Here is a 21,719-nt window from a genome sequence, read left to right on the forward strand (position 1 = left end):
TTCGACCCAAAATTTGTTGCCGTTTGGTAACCAATTGTCATCCCTTTCTAAGGCTCTTTATGAACTTTTTTCTTTAGAACCATGAAGTTTTTGTAGATGTATCTGTTTCAACTTTTCAATCTTTTTTTTTTTCAAGTAATTTATTTTTCGGATTTTTTTTTTCAACTTTATTTTGCGAAACTTTTCTTTGCGTCAAGCCATAGCTCTGTGCTTTGCCTGTGTAATTTTTTTTTCACGCTCAATTTGGGTTTTTGCGGTTCGACTTGATTTTTTTAAAGTTTACCTCGTTTTCTTTGTTAAATGGAAGCAAACTATACTATCGAACAGCAAGAATATAAAGCTCACCAAAAACTTGATCGACTTCTTTTTTCGAAAATGGATTTTAGTTATCAGATCCCCGAGCTAAAAGAAAATTAAATCAATTGATTCAGTTTTTTCATATTGGGTTCATTTGATCAAAAAAGTGCCAATCGTTAATTCATGACTAAGAGTTTTTAGGGCATATATATATTTTTTCAAAATCGAAACTAGAAGTAATTACTCAAACTGAAATAGTTTTTTCTCCGTTTCCTTGCGGTCATTAGTTTTTTCCAGTTGTCTGTTTGTGTTTTTTCAAGCAATTTTTCAATTTAGTTTTGAAATACGACTCACCCGATTTAAAAAAATTAACCCGGTTTCTGTTTCTTTTTCTATGCACTTTCTTGGAATGCAATGTATTTGTTGCATCGCAGTGGTGCGAAGCTGTGCTTCGCCTGTATGTAGAGCTTCTTTTTTGTCGTTCTCTCGCTTGTGTTTGAGAAGCGCAGCTTCTTATCATTTCTATCAATGACAAAGTGGAATGTCTGAGTTTTTGAAAAGCCATCTATCTGGTGGAGCAATGCGTACCCAAAAACTATCTTATTAGCAGGTACAACAGATTGAAAATGAAAAGGACTAAATTATGCAAAAGAGTTCTCAAATTTGATACATGCACAACTTAAATAGATCTCAAAATTACCACCTATTCTAACACATCACCGCTAACCTCTATACTAACCAGTCTGCAACGATATAAGAATAGAGAATTTCATCATTCAACTCAGAAGTCTCAAAAATTAGCAATATTTTGAGACACAGATGTATGACAACTGCTGTTGAACTGGTAGTTCTCGGTTTATGATGTTATATCTTAAGTGTTTTCTTCGAGCAGCTAAATTTTGGCTCAGTGGCCAAATCATTTGACCCAAGGCCCATAGATATCGATATGAATCCCGGTGGGAACTAATTTTTTTTATGCTGAACTGAGTTAAATCAGTTGGATTTAACACTTATTAAAATATCTCACTCATATGTTGACGCCATGTTTTATCAAATCAGAGGAAGAATTTTCATGTAAACAATTTTCTGAAACAAAATCATTGAATATTTAGCTGTGTTATTTCGTCTGTCAACTGACATTTTTTGAAATTGTTTATCAAATACCCAGTTTTTCGAAACTTTTTTTTGAACTTGGTTCTAAATTTCACAATCTTTTTTATTAAATCAGGTGTCGTCTGCCTAAGTTTAAGCAGCTTCGTCTTTTGGGTTTCAAGGCTAAATATAGCTGTCAAGTGTCGATGTTGTTGTGTTTAGCCACGAGGAGGCGCTTCAGGCATGCTCAAACCAAGCCCCAGAAACGTCACAACTTCGGTCGGTCGAAGCTAAAGTTAGTCTATTGGTTTTTTAAAAAAAAAACGGTATTCTTGGAACAGTTAGAAAGATGCAGAGTGGTATGTGGGGAAGGACAGTATGCGCAGTTTAGGCGGGGGACGTTGTTGTCAATTCGGTTGAGGCACGTGTTCAGGAAGAGGCTGTACCCGGATCTCAACTGGGAAAGGGTTCTCCTAGTGGAACGAGGGAGTGATTCTTCGGCGGGGGAGATTTCAGGTGGTCTAAGGGGCAGGATTTTCGCGGGTGAGGAATCTGATATGACCTGCCTAATTCTGAGCGTGTATATGCTTTTGAGGTAATTTAATTTAGTTGAAAATGGAAGAACTGCGTTCAATTCCACTTTTGAAAGGCGTAAGAGTATTAGTTTCGGAAAGGATAGTGTCAATTTCAGGGGGTATAAGCCCAGCAACGAAGGGCAGATATTCCGTGGGTGTTTAAAATAATCATGATAAAACGTTGCGGATTTGGTAGAGTAAAACTATTGAGGGCGAACTGTGACGTAAGTTAATGGTGGTGGTTAAACAGGCTGAAAAGTTCACTTTCCAGCCTGTTTGTAAATATTTGATTGCGCTCATCTTTGTGCACACTGTAATCAAGCGGAGAGCAGCTTTTTGAAATTTTTGCAGCTTGTTAAAAGAATTTTTACTCAATGGGGTTCGCATAGTCTAAAATTGGTCTCACCAAAGCTTCAAAATAACCAGTTAAGTTTCTTTAGACTGGCGCCAGGAAGTCTCGGATAAAGCCTTTGGGATAAAAAAAACCTGCGCGCGTAGTTTGCGGATGTTCGCTTGCTACGTTCTGCTTACTTTAGAAACGGGTCGAAGAAGACAAGAGGTGTTTTCAGATGTTTCTCGAGGGGCAGTATAGTTTCGTTCATTTCCACATTCGAATCAGTGGTAAAATTGCTGTTAAAAGAAAAACAGATTGGCCGAACCTTTAAAAGAGGGCTAATTATTTGTGTAATTAAGTTAGATAACTGGATAAGATTGATGAGTCCATTGATTAGTTGCTGGACTGGACAGAAGGGTGGAAATCATTAGCGTAAGACTGTAATTTTACATGGGGGGAGCATTATGGACGTAAAAATTAAAAAGCGTTGGGGATAAGACTGAGCCTTGACTGACGCCTGTTGGAACAATCCTAGATTTTGACAGCGCGTCCCTGAACATAGCGTTCGATTGACGCCCACTCAGGTAGTTTGACAACAAATTACTTAGGCTTTCCGGTACGGTGGTTCCATGAAAGATATCCAGAAAGCTTTTGATCAATCAAGTGTAGGCAGGACGGTCCTATTTGGGGAACTCAGTTGACTTAAATCGTCGCTAATAAAAATTCAAGAGTGGGGTGCTCTGGTGGTGGAATGCACCGGGCGAAAGTCATTTTGATGATCGGCGTTGGGTAGAAATTTTGTTAGGGTTGGATGGATCAAAGATTCTAAAATTTTGACTGCTGGGCCGAAATTTGACACTGAGCGGTAGGAGTCTGAATGTTTGAAATCTTTGTTTACTTTCGGATGGTGTACCACATAGATTTTTCCAAATTTGGAAATTTTTGTACAAAGAAAGAGAGAATAAAAATGTTTCTTAAACATGCTATTGCTATTTTTCCGGTATGTTTAAGGTGGACTGTGCATAGGTCATCCGGTGATAATGCTTTTGAGGATTCTGCCGCTCTGATGTTATTCTCAGTTTCTAGAGAACTAAAACTTATTATGCCTTTGAGGCTAAGTTTTAGAGCTTTTCATAGCGGGTCTTTGATGTTCATCTCTTGTGAGATTTCAATTTAGTATACTGCACGTTAAAAGAATTTTCGAAGCAATTCCAACCGGCCGAGAAAATTTTCTATCTTTAAAACTAATGGGTTTTCTACCAGAGACATGTTCCCATTTAATGACCTGGCCTTTTTTCAGAACTTCTGGGACGACGTTTAAAATGATTAAAAGTAATTAAAATGATTAAAGGTGATTAAAAGGCGAAGGAGTTCTCGTAATTTGTATTTAATATTTAGAGGATTTGGCCAGGATCTCTTTAAAACATTTTAAAAGGGGTCGGATGGGTTAAAAGTCTGATTTGATCTCTTTGTTGATCAAGTTTCTTTGTTTCTTGATTGAGGGCTGGAATGAAGAAACTGTACCGGTCTTCAGGTGTTACATGTGCTGCAACGGTTCCTTTGCTAAAATTTTGTTAATTTCTTTGTTTAACCTTGCGATAAGCAATCGTATTGCATTCTTATACTAGAGGTTCTGGACATGCTGCTCGGACTCATCTCTACCTTATTTCATAATGTATTCAGTTTTTTTAGCGTTGCCGGGCAACATAGCCTGGAGGTGACGAATATGCCTGGGACGGTAAAGGTCCTGGGTTCGAATCTGATCAGGACCTGTTTTTTCAAACGGGAAATACTCTGTTTCAAACAAATTTGGAGGCTAATTTTTTGTCTGCCTATCTGTTGTCGGCAGGGTTGTCACATCTTCGAATTGTTTTATGCGCGAAGTTCTCTTTCATGTTGTTTCTAGTGTTTCATTTACGCCCACAGTTTTGAATTTTTTTATATTGACTTCGTATATCCTTTGTTTCACATTAAAAGAACGGGTTGCGATAATTGTTCCTGGAGAATTGGCGACTCCTTAATATTTAAAGAGAAATGTTAATTCCTTGGGAAAGTTGATAATCTCGAATTTTCTTACTCTTCAGACTTATTATCGTAGAGAATCAACCAAGGTTTTAGGCGGACTCCTCTTTTTTTGAAATTGCACGTTTCGTGCTGCATCAGTATAGCAAATTCATTCAGTATCAAGCACGTACTTCCAGCTCTAGCTGGACTCTTAGTTTTTTTGTCGATTCTTAAGAAAATTGTGGTTCACCTAGTTTTTTTTTCAGCATGTAAAATGTTTTTCTTTATGTTTGTGTTGCATCGCAAGTGGTGCGAAGCTCCGCTTCGCCTCTGTGTAATTGTTTTTCAATCTGCCTTTTTAAATTTCATTAAATTTTGCAGGGAGCGAACGGTTAGGTGCAATTGGAAGGTTATTCAAAATTGAGAGATGGTCGGAGCCCAGCTTTAAAAGCGTCGTCATGAAATATTTAATTAAATGGACGGCGAGGCTAGGAAAAGATCTGATGATGATGCTGACGTGTTACTATCGTATGGGACCCTAGTTTGATGACGGTCGTTTAGTGGGGGTAAAAGTGTAAAAGTCGATTCAATTGTTTCGGCTACGAGTTTGACCTCACGTTGGCCTTCGGGGATATTGGAAAATCAAAGAGGGGAGTGGGCGTTGGCGTCACCGAGGACGATTTTGTTTTCATCGAATAGAAGAGCTGTAATAGATGATTAAATTCTTTGGGCAGCTACAGCTGGACGGGATGTGATAAGGAGATTTTGGTTGCTGGCCTTGCGCCTCAAAAATTCCGTCTTCTACTGTTCAAGTTCCTCGATAGAAGGTGTAACGAATGACAGGAAGGAGTCCACCTAGCTCTCAATTACGGTCCTTTCTAATAATTGTGTAATGTGGTCCCAGCGAGAAGGTGCGATTTCTCAATTTCAACTTAGTTTCTTAACAAACTGCGATGTGGATTTGGCATTTGCACAATGAGGCTACAATTTCGAGTGCTTTTCCAGAGATGCCATTACATTTTAAGTCAGGAAGGATGTTCAGGGACTTAGTACAGAGTGGTTTGCTTGGTTAATGAGGGAGGTCGTTGCAGTAGGGGGTTGGCGGTTTGAGTCAAGACGCAAAGTTGGAGTTTGATTGGTTACAAGGGGAGCTATGATCACTGAGTAGGAATGATCACTTGTACTGAACAGGAATGATCACGATGACTAGTTGTTGGAGCGGGATTTTGTACAGGCTGGCAAGTAAGGTTAGAAGTGTTAATCACAGTAGGGGCAGTATACTGGATTCAGTACAACAAGGAGCAGTAAAAATCTCTATTGAGCTCATATAGCTTTTTAATTCGATACATTTAAATAGATCCAACCACATACGCAGAATCAGACGCTGGTTTGGGCCCGTTAATTTCTTTGGTTTGCAAGAAGAGCAGGTATAGAGACCAACTGAAGGGTTAATGCCGTCCGCTAAGCTTAATAGTCTAAGGAAGCTCAGAAATTAAAATTCCGGTAAGAGCATGATTTTCACGCACCCTTGCCTGGGAGGGTAAGGTAAGGTCATTAGCGGCTGTATAAACAGCGCGTTGGGTCCACCACTTGAAGGCGGCACTTCTGGACTCGTGAAGTCTCGATGATTGAAGTGTAACCGCTCATGATGTTCATTTAAGCTCTCATTTGATTTTGTTGAGTGGAAATAAAAGTTTTCTCCAATTACAAAACACGCGAAAAATGGACAAACATTTTCCAGCGAAGTGGAAAAATTACCAATTGACCCAGTTCTCTTTTGGCATTGTAGGTTAATGAAAAACGTGGCAATCATAAGAGAAACTTCCGAGTAATCCAACGTCATTTGTTTTCTCTGAAATTCGTACGTTCAGAAATTTTCATACAAGTAAATTATCTTTCTTCGGTTTCCTTGAGCTTAAGCTGTTGACTGTTTAGAATTTTAAGAGGAATGGAAATTATTATTATCTATAGATTTAATTTTAATTATCAATGAAGAGTGAAAAAAATCTTAACAACATATGTATATCTCAGTTTGTGTGGTATGATCTTCTTATAGTTTTTTGATCAAAATATGTCACTCATAAGTTGACGCCACGCTTTCTCAAATCAGAGAATGACTTTTTCGTGTAAACAATTTTCTTAAACAAAATCATTGAAAATTAAGCTGTATTTTTTCGTCTGTCATCTGACATTTGTTTATCAAATACCCAATTTTTTCGAAACTTGTTTTGAATTTGGTTCTAAATTTCACAACCTATTTTTATAAAATCATGTGTCGTCTGCCTTAGTTTAAGCAGCATCGTCTTTTGGGATTCAAGGCTAAATATAGCTGTCTAGTGTCAATGTTTTGTTTAGCCACGAGGCGGCGCTTCCGGTATGCTCAAACCAAGCCCCAGAAACGTCGCAACTTCGGTCGGTCGAAGCTAAAGTTAAAGTATATTGGGTTTTTAAAAAAACGGTTTTCTTGGAACAGTTAAAAAGATGAAGAGTGGTATGTGGGGAAGGTCAGTATGCGCAGTTTGGGCGGTGGGACGTTCTTGTCAATTCAGATGAGGTACGTATTCAGGTAGAGGCTGTAGTCAGATCTCAACTGGGAAAGGGTTCTCCTAGTGGAACGAAGGAGGGATTCTTCGGCGGGGGAGATTTTAGGATATCTAAGAGGCAGACATTTTGCGGGTGAGGCATTTGATATGGCCTGCCTAACTCTGTGAGTGTGCATTTGCTTTTGAGGGAATTTTTTTAAGTTGAAAATGGAAGAACTTCGTTCACTTCAACTTTTGAAAGGCTTAAGAGTATTAGTTTCGGATAGAATGGTGTCAATTTCAGAAGCGTGTATGGCCAGCCATGATGGGCGAATATTCCGTGGGTGTTAATAAAAAGGATGATCAAACGTCGCGGATTTGATAGACTAAAATATTTGAGGGTCAACTCCGACGCCAGTTGATGATGATGGTGGTTAAACAGGCTGAAAAGTTCACTTTCTGAATATAAATGTTCGATTGCACTCATCTTTGTGCACACTGTAATCAAGCGGAGAGCAGCTTTTTGAACATTTGAAGCTTGGTAAAAGAATTTTAACTCAATGGGGTTCGCATTATCTAAAATTAGTCTCACCAAAGCTTTAAAAGTAACCAGTGAAGTTTCTTTAGACTGGCCCCAGGAAGTCTCGGATAACGTTTTTTGCATCAAAAACCCGTGCGCGTCGTTTGTGGCTGTCCACATGCCATTTTCTGCTTAATTTAGAATTGAATCGAAGAAAACACGAGGTGTTTTGAAATGTTTCTCGAGGGGTAGTATATATTTTTTTCATTTCCACCTTCGGATCATTGATAAAATCGTTGTAAAAAAATCGGATTGGCCGAACCTTTAGATGACGGCGAATGTTTTGCGTAGTTAAGTTTGATAACTGGATAATATTGATGAGTCCGTTGAAGTGTTGCTGGACTGGGCAAATTAAAAAGCTTTGGGGATAAGACTGAGCTTTGACTGACGCCTGATGGAACAATCCTAGTTTTCAACAGGGCGTCACTGAACATAGCGTTTGATTGGCGCCCACTAAGGTGGTTTGACAACAACTTAATTAGGCTTTCCGGTACGCTGGTGCCATGAAGGAGATCCAGGAAAGTGCAATGGCTGACCATGTCAAAAGCTTTTGATCAAACAAGTGTTGGCAGGACGTTCCATTTGGGGATCTATGTTGATTTAAATCATCGCTGATAAAAATTCAAGAGTGGGGTGCTCTGGTGGTGGAATGCATTGGGCGAAAGTGATTTTGATGATCGGCGTTAGAGAGAATTTTTGTTAGGGTTGGATGGATCAAAGATTATAAAATTTTGAATGCTGGGCTGAAAATTGCCACTGGGCGGTAGGAGTCTCAATGTTTGAAATTTTTGTTTACTTTCGGATGTGGTACCTGATAGATTTTTCCAAATTTCCAAATTTTGTAGACAGAAAGAGAAACTAAAAATGTTTGTTAAACATGTTTTTGCTATTTGTCCGATATGTTTGAGGTGGACTGTGCACAGGTCCTCCGGTGATAATGCTTCTGAGGACTCTGCCGCTTTGATTTTATTATCAGTTTCTAGATGTCTAAAACTTATCGAGCCTTTGATGCTAAGCTTAAGAGCTTTTCTTTGCTGGTCAGCATTTAAAATATTTTTTTTTTAAATTCTTTTTCTCTATGTTTGTGTTGCATCGCAAATGGCGCGAAGCTCCACTTCGCCTCTGTGTAAATTTTTTTTTCGATCTGCCTTCTTAAGTTTCATTAAAATTTGCAGGGAGCAAACGGTTAGGTCTTCTGCAATTGAAAGGGTGCTTAAAATTGAGAGATGATCGGAGCCCAGCTTCAAAAGCGAAGTCATGAAAGATTTAATTAAATGGATGGCGGGGCTAGGAAGAGATCTGGTGAGAATGCTGACGTTTTACTATCGTATAGCATCCTCGTTTGATAATGGTTGTTTAGTGGTGGTAAAAGTGTAAAAAGAGATTCAATTATTTCGGCTACGAGTCTGGCCTCACTATGGCGTCACCGAGGACGATACTGTTTTCATCGGACAAGAGAGCTGTAAAAGAAGATTAAGTTCTTTGGGGCAGCTAGAGCTGGGACGGGATGTTAAAGTTGCGATAAGATTTCGGTTGCCGGCCTTGCGCCTCAAAAATTCCGTATTCTGCTGTTTAAGTTCCTCGTATAAAAGGTGTATTGAATGGCAGGAAGGAGTCCACCTAGCTCTCAATTACGGTCCTTTCTAATAATTGTGTAATGTGGTCCCAGCGAGAAGGTGCGATTTCTCATTTTCAACTTAGTTTCTTAACAAACTGCGATGTGGATTTGGCATTTGCACAATGAGGCTACAATTTCGAGTGCTTTTCCAGAGATGCCATTACATTTTAAGTCAGGATGTTCAGGGACTTAGTACAGAGTGGTTTGCTTGGTTAATGAGGGAGGTCGTTGCAGTAGGGGGTTGGCGGTTCGAGTCAAGACGCAAATTTGGAGTTTGATTGGTTACAAGGGGAGCTATGATCACTGAGTAGGAATGATCACTTGTACTGAACAGGAATGATCACGATGATTAGTTGTTGGAGCGGGATTTTGTACAGGCATGCAAGTAAGGTTAGAAGTGTTAATCACAGTAGGGGCAGTATACTGGATTCAGTACAGCAAGGAGCAGTAAAAATCTCTATTGAGCTCATATAGCTTTGTAATTCGATACGTTTAAATAGATCCAACCGCATACGCAGAATCAGACGCTGGTTTGGGCCCGTTAATTTCTTTGGTTTGCAAGAAGAGCAGGTATAGAGACCAACTGAAGGGTTAATGCCGTTCGCTAAGCTAAGGTGGCACTTCTGGACTCGTCAAGTCTCGATGATTGAAGAGTGCCCGCTCATGATGGTTATTTAAGCTTTTGATTTTGTTAAATGGAAATAACACTATGCTCCGTTTCATGCACCGTTTGTTACCAGCTTCCCGGATGAACAACGCGGAAATCATTTGTTCTAATCTTTGATCCCTGATCTCACTGTTGTCGATCGAATTCCTTTTAAATTTTAAGATACAACCTAATCACGTGGAAGAAATATGACCAAGTTAGGCTCATTTTATGGAAAAATTGTCAATCATAAAAAATAGTTGAAAATGAAAGCTCGTTAGCATGATGTAATTTTTCTTCAAATTCGAAATTTAAAAAATTTTTAATAGTCTGTCATTTTTTTGGTTCTCTTGATAATTTTTCAATTTTGTGTTGGACTAGTTGTAGTTATTGCTGGAATATTCGAAATTACAACTACGTTTTTGAGTTAAGATGTTTTTGATTATAATATGACGTGCCGAATATAGTATGACTCTTATCCTTGACGTGCCGTTGTGGTTTGAACTTCCTTTCTCCGTTTTGGAATTTGATATTTAAATATTCAAATGTGGGCTGTTGAGCTGTTAACTGTTTAGAATTTTAAGAGGAATGGAAATTATTATCTATAGATTTAATTTTATTTATCAATGAAGAGTGGAAAAATATCTTAACAACAATTGTTATTTCTCAGTTTGTGTGGTATGATCTTCTTTCGTTCGCGCTCCAATTTTTTTTTCAGTGGTTTCATTTTGTTTTGTTTTAAATTTGACTTCAAATTCAGTAGCTTAATGGAAGGCAAAAATCAATCTCCAAAGAACAGAGTGCAAATGGCGCAAAAAAGTGAATTACGTTGAGTTTCAAAAGTGGGTTTTAATTTATATGCCATTGGAATTAAAAGTTAAGCCACTCATTTAATTTTACTTCCGCGATTAGCAAGAGTGTTGTAACCGAGTGTAAGTCTTTTTTCGCCAGCAATTGCACGTAATTGTTGCGTGTTCTTAATAAGTTCGAGTCTAATAGGTCAAGACCAATTTAGAGGTAACGCCCAGATTGGGGCTTAAGTTCTGGGTTCGATTCCGGCAAGAAGCCGTTTTTTTCGAATTGAAAAATTTTGTGCCGAGAATTTTGTTTATTCGCCTATCGTTTGCCTGATTATTTTTATTGGCTCATATTCTAAATCTTCCGCTTTATGCAGTTTTTGATATAATCATTTTTTTATAATACATTTTTTTTATATGTGATTTTTAGTTTGTTTGTTTGAGCCAGTTTTCTCTAGTTGGTTTAATTGTATGGAAAAAAGCTCACCTATATATGATTTTAAATTTTAAAGAGCTGTAACGTGATAGATTTTTTCTCCGAATCTTAAATTTAGAAAAGTTTTCAATTAAAGTAAATGGTTTTTTTTCGGTTACCTTAAGCTCATGGACTTTTCCCAACCGTCTGTTGGCTATGGTGTTCTTCGCTTTTGAAGTTTGTTTGGCTCAAATGGTTTGGGCTTATGTTATCGTGCTTTATGTTGCTCATAATACGTCGTCAAGGGAGAAAATTTTTTGTGTGCTTGTTTCTGGAGGAGGCAGCCGGCGTAAAAAGTGTTTTGGCTAAAAAGTCGTTGTTTTTGGCTAAGCAGCCGTTTGTTAAGTTTTGTTTAATTACTAATTGAACACTCATCATCATCATGTTTCTCGTCGTGTTTTCCTCTATTTGATATTGTCTCTAGACGTTTGATGTTTTTTTTGCCATTGATTTCAAAAACAAATTTCTAATCAGTGACTCTGTTGGCTGTTTATCCTCGCGTGACAGATTTTACTGTAACTATTTATGTGGGATAGGTTTCAAATTTTCAAGTTATTGTGAATACGATATCTCATAATATTTCATGCACCGTTTGTTACCAGCTTCCCGGATAAACAACGCGGAAATCATTTGTTCTATTCTTTGATCCCTGATCTCAGTTGTCGATCGAATTCCTTTTAAATTTTAAGATACAACCTTATCACGTGGAAGAAATATGACGAAGTTGAGCTCAATTCATCAAAAAATTGTTAATCATAAAAAATAGTTGAAAATGAAAGCTCTTTAACATGATGTAATTTTTCTTCAAATTCGAAATTTAAAAAATGTTTAATTTTTTTTTCGGTTTTGAAACTTTTCAATTTTTTGTTGGACTAATTATAGTTATTGCTGGAGTATTCGAAAATGCAACTACTTCTTTGAGTTTAGATGTTTTTGATTATAATATGACGTGCCGATTATAGTATGACTCTTATCCATGACGTGCCGTTGTGGTTTGAACTTTCTTTCTCCGTTTTGGAGTTTGATATTTTTTCCTGATGATGCTCAAATTGAGCTTTCCATATGCAGAAAAAACTATTTAATTATTCAAATGTGGGCTGTTGTGGATTTTTATATAAGCGAATTTCAACGGGATATAAAAATAAATAGGTTATCATAAAAATGTTATTTTTATCTGGAAAGTTTGGATTTTCAATGCTTAACTTGGGGCGAATCTAGGATTTTTTGCGGGAAAAGTTAGGTGACATTTTTTGTTGATGACCGAATTGATGTTCTGGTCTCTCGATGAGCACTATGAAGATTCTTTTTTTACCAAAATAATTTGGTGCTACAGGATAATACTTGAAAATAGAATCCAAAAATGATATTAGTTCGTCTATAATATTCGTATTTTTTCCCTGTTAATCGAATGGGGTTACATATTTCATACTGTCTGTTGCTAATAATACAAGCTGTCTGGTGCAAATATTAACTAATTGACTACCTTTCATGGAAAGTTATCAGAAGTTTGATTGCAATCTTATCAGCATCGAAGAAGTCACTTGTATGACATACCACCAAATATTGAAAAAACTCCATACAGTCGAATGAGAAGGAGGAAATGTGAATTACTAATTGAGTTTTCAAATTTAGTCAAATATTGGGGGATAAAAAAGCTTTGTAACTTTTATCTGAATACGGCCGACAATTATAATTGAATTTTAATGTGTCACTGGTAGGGAAAAATTCCAATAGATATTTGAAAAAGTCATTTTTGAAATCAGTGCTTAATTTGACCAATCGTACAGTAGCACGCAGCATTTCATGGATTAAGCGGGTAAAAACTGATTTTTTTTTATTACGGGGGTAAAAAACCTGTTTTCAGAAATTAGAGGGCAAATTAAATTGAATACACTTGCGAAGCGAGAATATTAGTACGAACTTTCTTTTTTGCCAACTAAAGTGGGGCACCTTTACAGCTTTTTCATAACATGTTATTTGACATTCGAATATAAATAAGTTAACACAGTTGAGTCATTTTTAATTTATCAAATTAACCGAAAAAGTGATTTGTTTCAAACAGTATCATTGTTTTGGAGCTTTGAGCTCTGAGTCAGTCCTGAACACTGGTGTCAGAAAACTTCCATCGAAACTCAAGAGCAAGTGGTTGTTTCATTTACCGAACAGTAACCAAGCCAACGTCGGGTTGAGTTACCTCAGCGGCTGGTTGAGTAACATAGCGTTTGTACACGATGAGTTAGCGGCTCAATTTTCCGAAATCGGAAAGTCCGATTTCAAAGTTTTTTTTGAGCAAAACTGGACCAACCGAAAAACACAAAGTCATCTTTGTGGCACATATCAACGAACAACCGTTATCCTTTGAAGGATGGAGTCCACGAATTGTGGAATTTTAAAAAGTTAAGAGATATGACAATAGCAGAAAGGCACAAATCAATCAAACAGAACAAATGCTTCTAATGCATATAAGGAAAACTTTTGATGTAGAGCTGCAGTTTGGCTCGAAATTTTAGCCTAGATGGATGCTAAAAAAAAGCATTTTGGACTCTTTCATCAAAAAAACACCGAGGAGGCAAACAAATCAAAACAAGGACCGACCAACCCCAATTTTGGAGGCTTCCTCAGCTATGTCATCTTCAGATCGAAATAATGGCATGTTAGAGCTTGTCAAAGTACAAGTATCCAGCCATGATGAAATAATCGCTTTTTGCGACAATGGATCGACCTTTTTCTATATCGTCAAAAGTTTTTCGGAGATGCTCAAACTGCAGTCACTTCCGCAATGAAAATGAGTGTTGCTGGGATCCATTGACCCGGAAGCATAGATTCCGATAAAGTGGCAATTCGAATCATCGCAATTGATAAACGAACTGTCATAAATGCCGTCCAGGCTTGAACGCAGCTGGGAATTGAAATTGGATCCCAGAAAATTGATTATAATTAGTTAAAAGGACGCTATTAATAGCTCTGGCCTCTTCCCGACTATTCTGTATCAATGAAAATAGTTGGTATAATCCTAGGACAAGACGTATTTAGTCGCATAAGACCATTGCAATACAAGTCTGGTGGACTTCAAGACCCGTGGGCAGCGAGATCATTGTTGGGTTGGACAACAAGTAGACCCTTACCCTAAAAATTGACTGAAGCGATTAAAGCATCTACGCATTTGGCCATCACGTCTGACCAGTTTTTCAGCGAAGTGGAAAAATTACCAATTGACCCAGTTCTCTTTTGGCATTGTAGGTTAATGAAAAACGTGGCAATCATAAGAGAAACTTCCGAGTAATCCAACGTCATTTGTTTTCTCTGAAATTTGTACGTTCAGAAATTTTCATACAAGTAAATTATCTTTCTTCGGTATCCTTGAGCTTAAGCTGTTGACTGTTTAGAATTTTAAGAGGAATGGAAATTATTATCTATAGATTTAATTTTATTTATCAATGAAGAGTGGAAAAATATCTTAACAACAATTGGTATTTCTCAGTTTGTGTGGTATGATCTTCTTTAGTTCTTTTTCGTTCGCGCTCCAATTTTTTTTTTCAGTGGTTTCATTTTGTTTTGTTTTAAATTTGACTTCAAATTCGGTAGCTGAATGGAAGGCAAAAATCAATCTCCAAAGAACAGAGTGCAAATGGCGCAAAAAAGTGAATTACGTTGAGTTTCAAAAGTGGGTTTTAATTTATATGCCATTGGAATTAAAAGTTAAGCTACTCATTTAATTTTACTTCCGCGATTAGCAAGATTGTTGTAACCGAGTGTAAGGCTTTTTTCGCCAGCAATTGCACGTAATTGTTGCGTGTTCTTAATAAGTTCGAGTCTAATAGGTCAAGACCAATTTAGAGGTAACGCCCAGATTGGGGCTTAAGTTCTGGGTTCGATTCCGGCAAGAAGCCGTTTTTATCGAATTGAAAAATTTTGTGCCGAGAATTTTGTTTATTCGCCTATCGTTTGCCTGATTATTTTTATTGGCTCATATTCTAAATCTTCCGCTTTATGCAGTTTTTGATATAATCATTTTTTTATAATACATTTTTTTTATATGTGATTTATAGTTTGTTTGTTTGAGCCAGTTTTCTCTAGTTGGTTTAATTGTATGGAAAAAAGCTCACCTATATATGGTTTTAAATTTAAAAGAGCTGTAACGTGATAGATTTTTTCTCCGAATCTTAAATTTAGAAAAGTTTTCAATTAAAGTAAATGGTTTTTTTTTCGGTTACCTTAAGCTCATGGACTTTTCCCAACCGTCTGTTGGCTATGGTGTTCTTCGCTTTTGAAGTTTGTTTGGCTCAAATGGTTTGGGCCTATGTTATCGTGCTTTATGTTGCTCATAATACGTCGTCAAGGGAGAAAATTTTTTGTGTGCTTGTTTCTGGAGGAGGCAGCCGACGTAAAAAGTGTTTTGGCTAAAAAGTCGTTGTTTTTGGCTAAGCAGCCGTTTGTTAAGTTTTGTTTAATTACTAATTTAACACTCATCATCATCATGTTTCTCGTCGTGTTTTCCTCTATTTGATATTGTCTCTAGACGTTTGATGTTTTTTTTGCCATTGATTTCAAAAACAAATTTCTAATCAGTGACTCTGTTGGCTGTTTATCCTCGCGTGACAGATTTTACTGTAACTATTTATGTGGGATAGGTTTCAAATTTTCAAGTTATTGTGAATACGATATCTCATAATATTTCATGCACCGTTTGTTACCAGCTTCCCGGATAAACAACGCGGAAATCATTTGTTCTATTCTTTGATCCCTGATCTCACTGTTGTCGATCGAATTCCTTTTAAATTTTAAGATACAACCTTATCACGTGGAAGAAATATGACGAAGTTGAGCTCAATTCATCAAAAAATTGTTAATCATAAAAAATAGTTGAAAATGAAAGCTCTTTAACATGATGTAATTTTTCTTCAAATTCGAAATTTAAAAAATGTTTAATTTTTTTTTCGGTTTTGAAACTTTTCAATTTTTTGTTGGACTAATTATAGTTATTGCTGGAGTATTCGAAAATGCAACTACTTCTTTGAGTTTAGATGTTTTTGATTATAATATGACGTGCCGATTATAGTATGACTCTTATCCATGACGTGCCGTTGTGGTTTGAACTTTCTTTCTCCGTTTTGGAGTTTGATATTTTTTCCTGATGATGCTCAAATTGAGCTTTCCATATGCAGAAAAAACTATTTAATTATTCAAATGTGGGCTGTTGTGGATTTTTATTTAAGCGAATTTCAACGGGATATAAAGATAAATCGGTCTTCATAAATATGTTTATTTTAAGGAATCTAGGGTTTGCGGGAAAATTAGGTGACCTTTTTTGTTGATGACCGAATTGATGTTCTGGCCTCTCGACTACAGGATAATAATTGAAAATACAATCCAAAAATGATATTAGTTCGTCTATAATATTCGTATTTTTTCCCTGTTAATTGAATGGGGTTACATATTTCATACTGTCTGTGGCTAATAATACAAGCTGTCTGGTGCAAATATTAACTAATTGACTACCTTTCATGGAAAGTTATCAGAAGTTTGATTGCAATCTTATCAGCACCGAAGAAGTCACTTGTATGACATACCACCAAATAATGAAAAGGCTCCATACAGTCGAATGAGAAGGAGGAAATGTGCATTTGTAATTGAGTTTTCAAATTTAGTCAAATATTGGGGGATAAAAGCTTTCTAAATTTTATCTGAATACGGCCGACAATTATATTTGAATTTTAATGTGTCACTGGTAGGGAAAAAATCAAATAGATATTTGAAAAAGTCATGTTTGAAGTCAGAGTCTAATTTGACCAATCATACAAAAGCTTGCAGCATTTCATCGATTAAGGGGGCAAAAACTGATATTTTTGTTTACGGGGGTAAAATACCTGTTTTCAGAAATGAGAGTGCAAATTAAATTGACTACACTTGCGAAGCGAGTGTATTAGTACGAATCTTCTTTTTTGCCAACTAAAGTGGGGCACCTTTACAGCTTTTTCATAACATGTGCTTTGACATTCGAATATTAATAAGTTAACACAGTTGATGCATTTTTAATATATCAAATGAGCCGAAAAAGTGATTTGTTTCAAACAGTATCATTTTTTTTGGAGGTTTGCGCTCTGAGTCAGTGCTGTCAGAAAACTTCCATCGAAACTCAAGAGCAAGTGGTTGTTTCATTTAGTGAACAGTAACCAAGCCAACGTCGGGTTGAGTTACCTCAGCGGCTGGTTGAGTAACATAGCGTTTGTACACGATGAGTTAGCGGCTCAATTTTCCGAAATCGGAAAGTCCGATTTCAAAGTTTTTTTGAGCAAAAATGGACCAACCGAAAAACACAAAGTCATCTTTGTGGCACATATCAACGAACAACCATTATCCTTTGAAGGATGGAGTCCACAAATTGTGGAATTTTAAAAAGTTAAGAGATATGACAATATCAGAAAGGCACAAATCAATCAAACAGAACAAATGCTTCTAATGCATATAAGGAAAACTTTTGATGTACAATTGCAGTTTGGCTCGAAATTTTAGCCTAGATGGATGCCAAAAAAAAAGCATTTTGGACTCTTTCATCAAAAAAACACCGAGGAGGCAAACAAATTAAAACAAGGACCGACCAACCCCAATTTTGGAGGCTTCCTCAGCTATGTCATCTTCAGATCGAAATAATGGCATGTTAGAGCTTGTCAAAGTACAAGTATCCAGCCATGATGAAACAATCGCTTTTTGCGACAATGGATCGACCTTTTTCTATATCGTCAAAAGTTTTTCGGAGATGCTCAAACTGCAGTCACTTCCGCAGGTGAAAATGAGTGTTGCTGGGATCCATTGACCCGGAAGCATAGATTCGGATAAAGTGGCAATTCGAATCATCGCAATTGATAAACGAACTGTCATAAATGCCGTCCAGGCTTGAACGCAGCTGGGAATTGAAATTGGATCCCAGAAAATTGATTATAAATAGTTAAAAGGACGCTATTAATAGCTCTGGCCTCTTCCCGACTGTTCTTTATCAATGAACATTTTCGGTATCATCCTAGGACAAGACGTATTTAGTCGCATAAGACCATTGCAATACAAGTCTGGTGGACTTCAAGACCCGTGGGCAGCGAGATCATTGTTGGGTTAGACAACAAGTGGACCCTTACCCTAAAAATTGACTGAAGCGATTAAAGCATCTACGCATTTGGCCATCACGTCTGACCCATTGACAGAACAAGTGAAAAAATGGTGGTACATGAATTCTTAGGCCGCAAATTGCTAATTGAATAACCGCTCAGAAACCGATGAAGTGGGCGAAGGAATATTGCGAAGCTTGGAAGATTGTGGAAGATTGGAACATTCAGACCACCTTATCATGAGTAGGGCAGTTGAAGTCTCTGGAGAGAAAATTTCAACAGGGTACAGCGCTGACGACAAGATATAAGGAGACGATAGAATACGATTAAAAAGAGGATTTATACGGGAACTCAGCGCGTTGAAGAGTTACAGGACTCCCGGAATGATCCACTGTCGTACCTACTTCATCATCCGTTTTAAAGTCCCGACAAACCGGAGAAAGCTAGATGGACTTGCAATGCGGCAGCTAAGCATAGTGGCATCTGACTCAATGACACGCTAATTCCAGAGCCAGATTTGCTACAAAGGCTGCGCGGAATTATCTTTTATTTCTGGGAAAGCGAAGTTGCTATATCCGCATATATTGATGCCGTGTTCCTACAAGTTGCCGTTCCAAAACTAGAATGCAGATTCTTGCGGCATCGGAAGGAATCAGTCCTCCGACAGAATTGAGTTTTACGAATATAAGCGACATGTTTCCTGAGCAAAAAGCTCGCCAACGTGTCAATCATGCATTGCTCAGAACCGGAAAAGATCAAGCTAAATAGTCCCAGGTGCAGGAAAGGTCATCAGCATAAATTTTTTTATAGATGACTTAGTAAAGTCAGTATGTAGTGTGGAACAAGGTAAAGCAGTATGCAAGGAACTTGTTCATTGCCTCGAAAAAAAAAGGTTGCAACTAAGGAAATCGGTTAGCAGTAGCCAAGAATCGAACAAGGAGTTTCTGCGAGATCACCGATCGAAAGAAACAAGCAAGAATTTTGAACAAGAACCGAATAAATCCTCGGTACTCGGACTGAAAAGGAACGTGGAACTCGATTCCTTAGAAGTTTCACTAGGACCTCACAAAGAATTTTCTTCCGCTGCAATTTCGTGATAGGAAAATGTCGAATAGCACCCATGCGCCAACTGCCAATACCCCGTCTCGAGCTGCAGACAGCGTTATACTCGACTTGACTTTGATCACAAAAACTCAACAAGCACGATATCACTTTCGACGAAGTACATCACTGGCCTGATTCAGGTACGGTACTCCACTGGAGTCATTGAGCCTACAAAAAGCAAGTTGTCTTTGTAGCAAACAGAGTATCTGAAACATTGGAGAAGCCTACCATCGACGAATGGAACCATGTTTTGGCGTTGACAATTCAGCGGACCCTGGGAATGGAGGAATGACGATTTCGGAACTGCAGATCGGAGAACAGGGCGAGTTAAAATCGACCTGGCCTCTGCAACCTTTTAATGGGGAGTCCAAAGAACCTAGTGAAACGATCGAGCATGCTACAACTCTCGCCGCTATAGTCCTTTGGAACCACTTCAGTATCTTCTCAAATTTGGTGAATGCAGTAATGTTTTGTCTTCGTTTTGGCAGAACCTTAACCGGAGAAGAGAAATTGAGGGCAACGGAATAAGTCCTTAGATGGGCGCTACAGGAGAGTTTTCCCTAAGAATACAAATGCTTGAAGGCGTTTGAACCAATTTGACATCCTAGCATATCAACCTATGATGTCCGACCTACCTCCAAAACGAGTGTCGCCTGGGATATTCCCCTTTGCAACCAAGGGAGTTCATTATTTCGGACCAATTGAAGTGAAACCCCTGCGACGAAGTTTGAAAAGGCGGTGTTGATTATTCACTTGCATTGTTTTGCATTGTAACACGGGCTCTACATATCGAGATTGTGCATTCTCTACACACTGAGTCTCGTTTGGCGTCAGTCTCGAGATTCGTCGCCCGAGGGCAGCCTTAGGCCATCATGAGTGGCAACGGCACTAACTTCAAAGGTGCTGCGAAGGTATTAAAAAATTTATAGATAATTGGAACAAACAAGAAATTGAGGAAGATCGTATGGAAATTCAACCCCCTGCAGCACCTTTGGTGGAATCTGGGAGTGTGTAGTCAAGCTGCAAAAGAGCTTTGATTGCAGTTTTCTTATCTGGATCTTGAGTTCAACCATGTGTCAGGTCGAGCAAACGGTGAATGCAAGACCAATGACGCCATTGAGCGATTATCCAAATGATTTTGAAGCGCTTACGCGCAATCACTTTCAAATTGGTAGACCCAACATATCTCTTCCTTTTATACCTAATGCCGAGCGGTATTCCGATTTGAGAAAGGCCCTTCGAACCTCGCAAACCTATGCGGACATGATTTGGTCGCGTGAATATCTAGCGCAATGGAACACGCATTCTAAGTGAAATGTGGATGAACATAGAAATCTTCAAATGGGCGACTTAGTATGGCTTGGTGACGACTCGGTTAAAGGATGTGATTACAAGATAGCCCGAGTTCTTGAAACGTATTCCGCCAACGATAGGGTTATCGGGACAGCAACGGTCAAAATGTCAAGCGGGACTAGCAAAAGACGTCAGTTGAAACTGGTGCCATTGTTTTACTCCAAGTGTTTTCGAGAGCAAAACAGAGCCGGCAATGTTGGTGCCAGCAAAGAAACTGAAAATAAAAAATCTTTTAAAAACTTATTGATCTTTTGTGCGAAATCATGGTCAGATTTGTTAATCACTTCGATTAAATGATTTTATATTGCGCTTATTTGACTCATGTTCTTATCCCAAAAGTCCAGATGTGTTTATTTGATTATTATGTGAACAAGTTGGTAACCGTTTTTTTATATGTGAAAATAGAGAATGTTTCCTTTGCGAGCAAATTTCTTTCCCCAAAAATGTATAGAATTTAGCTCGTCCTTTTTACCCTGAATTGATGCTACATTTTTGCCTCTTTGAGCCTTTTTTTAAAGGCAGAAAAATGTTTTTTTTTTCAACATTTTGCCCATATTTGAAATGTTAAAAATGACCTAAAATCACACTAATATTAACTCTTTTCGTTAATAAACTTTGAATTCTTAAATCATAACATAAATTGAGTATTCAGCAATCGGTTGGTTCCTTTCTTGAGCCCAGATCCACGTTTTGCAGATACAGTCCTTCAAAATCTTTGTTGGGCACTTTTCTATTATTTGGGAGAAGATTGTCGAAATAATTGAACACTTGAGCGGATCAAGGCCGGCGTAACGCTCGTTTTAAAATGTTGAGAGTTTGCAGCCGTTATATGGATTTTCTGAAAAACAAGCCAAAATAGGCGTTAAGATTTCCTAAAAAAGGATTTCTTAAATAAGTACCAAAGGGGGGTAATAGGTAATTTGGTAATAGGCAGTTATTATTTTCCTTTAGATGAAAAAGTAGGAGACTTCGTGGCTCCAATGTGCGACTCGTGCGGAGGAATATTGAAGCCTAGTGTCGTGTTTTTCGGAGACAATGTGAAGAAAGCGACAGTGGAAGAAACAAAACAAAAAGTATCAGAATCAGAAGCAGTTCTCTGTGTCGGAACTTCTTTACAGGTTAAAATATTGTGCTCATGATTTTCATTCGTTCTTTTCATCATTCGCTGAACTGATGCAAGCCTCCGCTTTTTTGTGTGGAATAAGGACTTCAAATTGAAAAA

General features: G+C 37.8%; 2 protein-coding genes across 3 annotated transcripts in view; both read left to right on the forward strand.

The window, feature by feature from the left end:
- Positions 1-21,719, forward strand: part of LOC134847000 (IST1 homolog) — a 541,764-nt gene that overhangs the window by 467,640 nt on the left and 52,405 nt on the right. The gene's annotated exons all lie outside the window — the stretch shown is intronic.
- The window catches only part of LOC134847002 (NAD-dependent protein lipoamidase sirtuin-4, mitochondrial-like), a 500,142-nt gene that overhangs the window by 467,640 nt on the left and 10,783 nt on the right, over positions 1-21,719 (forward strand). The window contains exon 6 of the mRNA XM_063864481.1: positions 21,449-21,615. Within this exon, the coding sequence (XP_063720551.1) occupies positions 21,449-21,615 (167 nt within the window). The remainder of the gene's footprint in view (positions 1-21,448; positions 21,616-21,719) is intronic.

The sequence above is a fragment of the Symsagittifera roscoffensis genome, chromosome 5 (genome assembly GCF_963678635.1).
Source record: "Symsagittifera roscoffensis chromosome 5, txSymRosc1.1, whole genome shotgun sequence".
NCBI lineage: Eukaryota > Metazoa > Xenacoelomorpha > Acoela > Convolutidae > Symsagittifera > Symsagittifera roscoffensis.